The sequence below is a fragment of the Daucus carota genome, chromosome 3 (genome assembly GCF_001625215.2).
Source record: "Daucus carota subsp. sativus chromosome 3, DH1 v3.0, whole genome shotgun sequence".
NCBI lineage: Eukaryota > Viridiplantae > Streptophyta > Magnoliopsida > Apiales > Apiaceae > Daucus > Daucus carota.
Window position 1 is genome coordinate 62,410,028 of NC_030383.2, and position 8,779 is coordinate 62,418,806.

The 8,779-nt window shown below is 34.2% G+C and overlaps 2 protein-coding genes across 4 annotated transcripts; one reads left to right on the forward strand and one right to left on the reverse strand.

The window, feature by feature from the left end:
- Positions 1-468: 468 nt before the first annotated feature.
- On the forward strand, positions 469-2,937 carry LOC108211956 (GRF1-interacting factor 1). Of its 3 annotated transcripts, none has more exons than XM_017383684.2 (5): positions 469-611; positions 690-948; positions 1,602-1,678; positions 1,782-1,866; positions 2,218-2,937. In XM_017383684.2, exons 2-5 carry the CDS (start codon positions 862-864, stop codon positions 2,557-2,559), a joined length of 591 nt encoding a protein of 196 aa, XP_017239173.1. In that variant the 5' UTR covers positions 469-611; positions 690-861; the 3' UTR covers positions 2,560-2,937. The 3 variants fall into 3 exon arrangements, with proteins under 3 accessions (XP_017239173.1, XP_017239174.1, XP_063946301.1); XM_017383685.2 differs by having other exon boundaries at positions 575-593; XM_064090231.1 differs by lacking the exon at positions 469-611 and having other exon boundaries at positions 618-948.
- Positions 2,938-3,735: 798 nt separating this feature from the next.
- On the reverse strand, positions 3,736-7,010 carry LOC108214227 (F-box/kelch-repeat protein OR23). The gene is made up of 2 exons (XM_017386096.2): positions 5,771-7,010; positions 3,736-4,219 (listed from the first exon to the last, which is right to left on the reverse strand). The coding sequence occupies exons 1-2, from the start codon at positions 6,670-6,672 to the stop codon at positions 3,928-3,930; spliced, it is 1,194 nt and encodes a 397-aa protein (XP_017241585.1). The 5' UTR covers positions 6,673-7,010; the 3' UTR covers positions 3,736-3,927.
- Between the last annotated feature and the right edge of the window lie 1,769 nt (positions 7,011-8,779).

Genomic DNA, 8,779 nt, shown 5'->3' on the forward strand with positions numbered 1-8,779 from the left:
AATATCAAACAAGTCCCTTGAAATATAAGTTCAAGCAGTAAAAATATTATTTATAAAGTTTTACACATTATTTTTGAATGTTACCAAAACCAAGTAAAAGGTTATGACTTCTAATATTTATGATAATATATTTAGATTTTATCAAATTTATTTATTATTTATATTTTACCGTATAGTTATTTTTTTGTTTTAATTAAAAATAAATAATAAATCAACTTTATAAAATCTAAATATATTATCATAAATATTAGAAGTCATAACCTTTTACTTGGTTTTGGTAACATTAAAAAATAATGTATAAAACTTTATAAATAATATTTTTAATGCTTGAATTTATATTTCAAGGGACTTGTTTGATATTTATAGTCACTTCAGTGACCATTTTGATACCGTTTTGAGTTCAGTGACCAATTTGATACATTAAGCTCACTTCAGTAACCAACTAAATAATTAACCCGTAGCAAAATAGGTGTATAATTAAATTTTTGAATCATTGAATATCTGTGTCTCTGCACCTTGCTGAGGCAAAAAACGTGGCACAAGACTAGAGAAAGTGACAGAGGAGAGCTGTAACATTGAAGAGAGGGAGCAAGGTGAGGATCCCAAGAAAGGTACTATAATCTTGAAGAGAGCATTTCTCTTTTAATAAACCATTTCTTTCTATTTTTCACTCCTCATTTCTACCTCAGCTCCCAGGTTATATAGTAACCTGCACTGTTCAGACAGTGACTGAAGAAGAAATACAAAAAACTCAGCATCTCAGAAGAAAAAGAAAGAGATTTTGATCTGGGTATTGTGTGAAAAGCAGCTGGTTTTTTGGGTTTTTGCTTTGGTTTTGTGCAGAAGCAAGGGTGAAGAGAAATGCAGCAACAGCTAATGCAGCAGCAGCAGGCTACTCGTGGGGGGGCTTACAATACCACTAGCATCACTACTGATCATATCCAGCAGGTCTAATTTCTCTTTCCTTATCCCTGTTTTACATGCAGATTTGAGCCCTCGACATCTCGTAAAGTCTTCGATATCTCGTAAAAGGAGCGAGAGAGATAATATTGGACATTTTGCAATATAAATATCTTTTTTTTTTCCTGTGTATGTGTGTTTTATGTTTGGAAATTGGAATTGCCTGTTTGATTTTTAGGAACCATGTAAAAAAGTGGTTATAAAAAGTTGAGGACTTGAGGGGACCAATTTGTAAGATAAAAAAAAAATTAAAAGGTTGGTTTGGTTTGGCTAAAGATTTAGACATCCAGTCATGACTCTAGTGTCAATATCCTGCTATTTGAGATTTCAAAAGTGAGGCCTTGATTTTCTGTTCTTAGTTTTGCCCTGTGAATGATGAAATATTCTTGAATTTTTCGGGTTTTACCTCGAGGCTTGAAACTATTTTTCGATTGGATTTGCCTAAATATTTAGACATCCAGCCATGACTCTAGTATCTGCCTGTACTAATTGTAGATTTCATAAGTGAGTTCTTGATTTTCTGTTCTTAGGTTTTTTCCATGATAGAAATAATCTTGAATTTTTCGGGTTTTTACCTTGAGGCGTGAATCGTGATAATAATTTTCGAAGACTAAATGGTCTTATTGGATGTGCATGTTTAGTACTTGGATGAGAACAAGTCCTTGATCTTGAGGATTCTGGAGAACCAGAGTTCAGGAAAACTTGGCGAATGTGCAGAGTAAGTAGCTGGTTTTATCCGTTTTCATGGCGATGATTTGTGCACTTCAGTTCTTACATAGTTCTATTGTTTATCGTTTGCAACTATTGTTCTTCCATTGCAGGAACCAAGCTAAGCTTCAGCGTAACCTTATGTACTTGGCTGCAATAGCTGATAGCCAACCACCACCCTCCCCTATGTATTCTCAGGTAAAAGTAATGGTTACTTTGCTAAAATGATTGTAGATGATTTTTCAAACTTTAAAATTCGATAAGATTGCTGAAATCCTTCTATTAGTTAAACTTATCTACCTGCTCTTTCTCGCCAATCCTAAGTTAAGTAGTAAGCACATTTTAGTAGGCCTGGCATGCTATTGGAGATGAAAAAAGCAAATCCGCTGTATGTGGCATGGTTAATTCAGTGAGGTTGTAGTGGGTACATGGGCACATCGGTTCTTAAAATCATACCGTTCATGCATGTTCTCTATCACGAGTAGCTTGTGAAAAACACAAGAATGAATTATTATGAATTTATGATCCTTACACAATAATGTAATACAGGGGGGCATGAACTATATGCAACACCAACAATCCCAACCGATGGTCCCAGATCCAGCAATTGCAGCCCGGCCATCCATGTTCTATGGTCAGCAGCATCCCTATATGGCACTTCATCAACAACAAGCCTTGCAGAGTCAGCTTGGCATGAGCTCTGCCGGAAGTAGTGCAGGTCACTCTCTACAGAGTGACATTACTTTGGGGAGCGGTGGAAGTGCAATGTTCCCTAGTTTTGGCCGCAGCTCTGGTGAGGGATGGCAAGCTGCAAGCAGGGCAGCTGGCGGTTCCAAGAAAGAAGACAACGGAAGTACAGGTTCCGTTGAAGACCACAGCGGCAAATCATGAAGACAATACTAGTCAGCAAGGCCCGAATGAAAGTTTTGTTCGAGAGGTGCAAGCATAGAGCCTCTAATTACCAACATTCCTACTCATCAATGAAAATTAATGGTAGGTAACCAACGTTTTGTTGATGTATTAGTATTTAGTAATGACAGTAGTTTCGTGTTTAGGCCTGGGCATCTAGTGCAAATTGTAGAACGTTTAGTTAGCTGTCTGGTTTTACGACAACAGAGAAGTTATCTGTTTCATTTTCGAAAGGGAAGGCTAGAGAGCCAGGCTTTTCTATATATTAGTTCATCTTCAGTACTTCATATGACTGAGATATTCTCTTTTACTAATATCAGTCTGGTTATAGCAGACAATGATATCTTAAGGTTTAACTTATTTACTTATTTAGTTTGTTTCCTTTTGAGTATGAGAATAGGAACTTCGAACCTTGTTATTACCATTCTTATAAGTTCTTCACTGGATATAGCCAGCAACACAACTATCGGCGTTACTTTTCCTTGTTTGTTTGAACTTTAAAAGAAAATATTTTGTGTGTTTGTGTGAATTTGTAAAAAGTTTTTCCCAGAATATCCCGTATTTCTTTTTGTATATTTTATTTTCTGAAAACAAACTATTTTTCAAAGAACGAAAATTTCTTGTCAGAAAATGATTAATTTCAGGAAAATGATTTCCCTTTTTAAGAACAAGAGAACATTTTTCAAGATTGACCGTTTATCACTATTTTCATAATTTTTTATGAAAGAAATACACAGAAAAAATTATTCATTTTCTTGAAAAAAATTTCAAGAGAATTTCTCTTGAAAATTTTCTCGGAAAAATTATCCAGAAAAATTTCTCGGAAAAATATTCTTGAAAAGATTTTCTCAAAAAAATTCCGGAATTTTTTTTCTAAAGAGCCAGGCTCAAATTTCCGGAATTTTTTTTCTAAAGAGCCAAGCTCAAATTTCAGGAATTTTTTTTCTAAAGAGCCAGGCTCTTCTATATATTATTTCATCTCCAGTACTTCATGTGACTAAACTATTCTCATCCTAGTATATGAGTCTGGTTATAGCCGATGTCTTTTCGATTTTATATCTTCCATGAAATTTAGAATAAGAACTTTGAATATCTGCATACTATTCAAGTTGCTGCAACCAAAGAGATAAAAGAAATTACGAAAAGAAATGAGACACATTTAAGCACAAAGGACGTCGAATCCAAATTCATTTACTGTATGTACACACTCTGTTTCTAAACACAAATTCATGTCTTCGATTATGCATAATTTTTATCAACCTTTACAATGCCATACAAATTCAAGAGTTCTGTTTCACAATATAAATAAACCTTTAAGAGAGATCGCCAAGCATAACAAAGCATTTGAATCTATAGTTGTACCGTGCACAGAACTGCAGTTTTGAGGTCTAAAGGATGACCAAAAGGCGGCTTTGTCTGAAGGGATCTCCATGAGTTCTTTTTAGGATCATATATTTGCACAAGCAGTGTTGATGACCTTTTATTGTGTCTTGGCCTCCGGCTCTCCGTGGAATCAAATCCACTCTGGAGGCCTATTATGTGCAGTTCCCCATCCAATGCAACAAAGCCGATTGAAAATTCATCTGAAGCTTTTCTTGGAACACTCGTCTCCTTCCACCAACGGTTTGAAGACATGTCATACCTGTGGAATAACACAAAAATGAGATGACACATTGTAATGGTTACAGTAATAATCACATATTATAATTTCTAAGTGATATTGTTGGGTATAATATTTTTAACAGAAGAGCCAAACTGCGGTGCTTGCACATTTTCATTAACTAGACTAATAGAAGCAAGATGCTTCAGCAATAGTTTTAGTACCAAATAGCGAATTTCAGACACATAAATTTTCTTATCCATGCAACTTAGGCAAATTTAGCTGCAGTGAAACTACACACATATGTATAGAATTTCTCTGTTTACTAACCGTCAACAATATAATCAGATCATTTAGCATGAAATATTGCACACAATCCATATATACATAATATAGTTATAAATTATCACCTTATGTGTTTGTCAAGTATGATATCACCAGAAATTTTCAGAAGGAAGAAATATAAAGAAAGGCAGGAATGATAAACTCTTTAAGTGTCATCAGTATGTCTCCTTCCCTGTTCAACGTAACTTAAGACCTTTGAAATCATGTTATGTAGGCACACCGTAGATTGGTATATGTTATGACTTATACACAGGAAAGGAACACCAATTAAGTTCAAAAGATTGCTGATGCCTGATAGTCTGATACTACATTTATGACTGTCCATTGACTGGTTCTACTAATGCAAGTATTTAGGTTTCGACTAATATTCTCCATCCATAGGCTATTAAATGATTCAATTAATAGATAGTAGATCACAAGGAAAAAATGTTCAATTTATATTCACTATAATATGAAGACTGTTAAATATAATGATTATATTCAAGCGCAATTTAATTAATCATTATCATTCATGCAACTAAAAGGCGGGACAATAAAACGCCTAGTGCAAGCTCATCAGCCAACTAGATTTCGTAATTATTTCAGTATCTGCTATTCTGCTAAAATTTAACAGGACAACTGCTTAGTTGCTAGTTACACCTCAACCATTGACATGGTTTCCTTTTATTTTTGCACCATCAGTAAAAGATTTTTATAGCTGTCACTTGACATATAATAACTTTGGAAGAAAGCCAATCAGAACTAATTAATTAAAGTTCTATACCCTGAAATCTTAACAGCAGCAATGAAGTATAAATCTGGTATAGCTAGGTAAATATATTAAGCATATATAAAAGAAAACAATATAGCTACAGTAAAAAAAGAGGAAGAGTAAAGACTGATGCAGTGAAATTAGCTATTACTTCATTCACGAGGGGTGAACATATATCTAATCTTATAACTTATACATATATTGCAAGTAATATCAATACATGATACAATCAAGCGGTTGATAACTGCAATGATCTAGAATGCAGCCATGAGAATTTTAGGCATTTAGAGAACAATAGGTATCAGAGCCACACCAAAAGTACTCAAGTTGGTGCAAGCAAAAATAGAATGATGGTATAGTTATAGTGGCAGCAAAAATATGGTAAAGGCATATATCATAAAAACAGAATAAAGAACAAAACAGCAACTAAAATTCATGGCATAATATAATTTGATCTTACAATTCATATTTATAGAAGTGAATTAAAGCAAACCAACCTGAAAATATCACCCATATCAAGCATGAAAATCCCTGGAGCGTCCCAGCCTGGGCCATCTAGCACGGCAATTCTCCCTAACCGCCTCCTCTCCCCTTCTTCCCACATATCCCCGAGCTCCCTCCAAGTCCCCCCACCGTTCTTCATTTCCATCACCACAGCATCCCTATAATACTCATCTACTGGAAACACCCCAAGAACAGTCCTAGACTCACCATACCCACCCATAACCCAAAACTCCTTCTCCTCACCACTCCCAACCAAAAACCCAACACAACCAGCTCGAAAACGCGGCAACCCATCCAACCTCACCCACTCATCCTTCCTAATATCATACATTTCCACAGAACTCATCCTACTCCCAGCAGCCCCAAACAATGTATGCCTCGACCCACCCCCTGCCACAACAATCTTATCCTTATTTGCCACACAAGCAAAACTCCCACGAGGCGACAACATAGGCGACAAAGCCTCCCACTGACTCCTCAAAAAATCATACCGCCACGCAGAACTCGACGGAGAAGGCCTATCCATGGGAAAAGACCTCGTATCGAAAAGCGACCCACCAAGCACATACAAACATGAATCAATCCCAACAGAACTAAAATTACAAAGACCATAAACATGAGGATTACAAGGCATTGGAGGTAAAGGGCACCAAGCCAAACTCTTAGGATCAAACAAATAAGGCGAAGACACAGAAGGGTCTTGCGGAAACACACACAGTAGGTGTGAAAATCTCGATTTCTTCCTCAACAATACTAGGGTTTTTGAATTAAAAAAAATCCTCCAAGACTTCGAGGTGGGTTTTAGCCTAGCATGATAAGCATAAGGCACAAATGACAAAATCAACCCAGCAAGATCATTTGGGAGCCCAGGAATTAGGGTTAGGGTTTGAGCCATTTCTTCAATTCTCTCTACACAATCAACTATACACAATTATAAGACCATATATAGACACCCTTTTGAGCCTTTAACAAACCCTTTCAATGAATTAAACTAATTTTTGTTTAACACAAAAGGGTTTTTTTCTGATCAAAATTTATATACAGGTGATTTTTGGTTTAGGACAGAAGGGGTTAAAGAGGATTGTGTTTGATCAAGATATACAGACAGGGTTTGTGTATGTACACTTCTGTAAGAAGATGAATTGGATGTCTGAATTTAATAATTTAAGTGGGTTTCTTCTTTTTCAAGATTTGACATTTCCTTTTGAATTTTCTTTACAACAGGAAGTGAGAGAGATTGTAAGAAAGTCGTGTTGTGAACTTTCGCGGAAAATAACGGTTTGTCTAATTGTGTTATTGTCCGAATCGAATAAAATGAGCCGGGTTGTTTTCAGTTTATTATCCGAGTCGAATAAAATGATTCGATCTCTCAAATATCTTTTGGTTGCTAAATAAGGACATTGCTTTATTACAGGTAGTGTGGTAAAAAGTGAAAATCGAACTTAATCGGTGAAGTTACGGAACAAGCATTAATCGGGTATTAATTGAATTGATCGGTGATTAATCAGGGATTTAATCAGTTCGGTGAGCTACGGAACATGGATTAATCGGTGATTAATCGCGATTAATCACCGACTTTTAGAACAGAGATTATAGGCAAAGGCATACTCAATTTTATGAAAATTAAAAGTATTTTTAATTTGATAAATATTATTTATAAAAATTATATATAATATATCAAAAATATTCAGCCCATCCCATTTAGATGAGCTAATTGATATTGAGAATGCCTCTTAAAAGTGCATTGACCACTTATTTTCATAATTTTCTTTCGTAAAAGTTTTTATATATTAAATTTTTTATTTATATGAAAAAAAATTCAAAACAAACAATAATATATATGGCAATCTTTCTAATATATGAATTGGGTGTAAACATGTGATAAATGCTAAATTATATATCCAAAATGAACAAATTTATCTATTTTGGAACCATAAATAAAACGTTCCATCTTAAACAATTGGATTTAGGGGTGACAATTTCGGGTAACAGGTTGTGTTCGTGTCAACAATTGGATTGATTTCGAGTCAAGTTAAAATCACTTAAAATTGAATAAAACTAAAATTGAAGTTATTAGAAATGAAATTTTAATTTCGGGTCATTTCAGGTCAATCTCGGGTCAAGTGGATGATTTTTGGATCATTTTCGGATTTTGTTTTAGTAAATGGGGTTATGAGTTGGGTCTAGTTTCGGGTCGTGTCCGATATTACCACGACTCACTTGGATCCCACATAATTATAAAAGATAACTCACAGTTCTAAGGGTAGGCCAGAGGGGCAGTGGCCTAGGACCTAAGACTATAAGAGGCCCAAAATTTTTATGTTATTTAATTATATTATTTTTTTTGTCAAAAAAATTATTATTTTCATTTATATTATTATTTTTAAGGTAGAAAATATTAAAATTATTTTTGTCAAAAAAATAATCTTTAAGTTTTTTTTTGTCATAGAAATTATTAAAATTGATTGACCAAATAATTAAATTAATAAATAAGAAAAATGAAGAAAAAATTGAAAGGTAAGAGAACTTGTCGCTTAAAAAAAATTAAAAGTGATACACAAGAAATAATACAACAAACCAATAACACATTATACACCTAAATACCTAACCCAAATTTATTTCAGCTCGTTGCTTGTCTCTCCTTCTCCCCTCATCTCTATCCATTATGTCTCTCTTATATCTGAATACTTCGAAGTTAGAGTTGATAAAAACTTACTTGAGGTCTTCAATGTCACAATAGCGGCTGAATGGTCTTGCTATTTTATTAATCAAAAAAAACTTCTGAAACACATTGACTCTGATGTTATCATCATCTCAGAAAGCTCGTAGAAGTCATTTTTTATGAAATGTTTGATTGTGTATTATATCATTACTTATAAATTGTTTAGAACTTTTTTTTAAATATATTTTAGTAAAAATTTTGATGATTCGAATATTTTTAAAATTTTTAAAGAGGGCCCCAAATATATGTTTTTTGCCTAGACCCCCGAAAGTTGAGGATC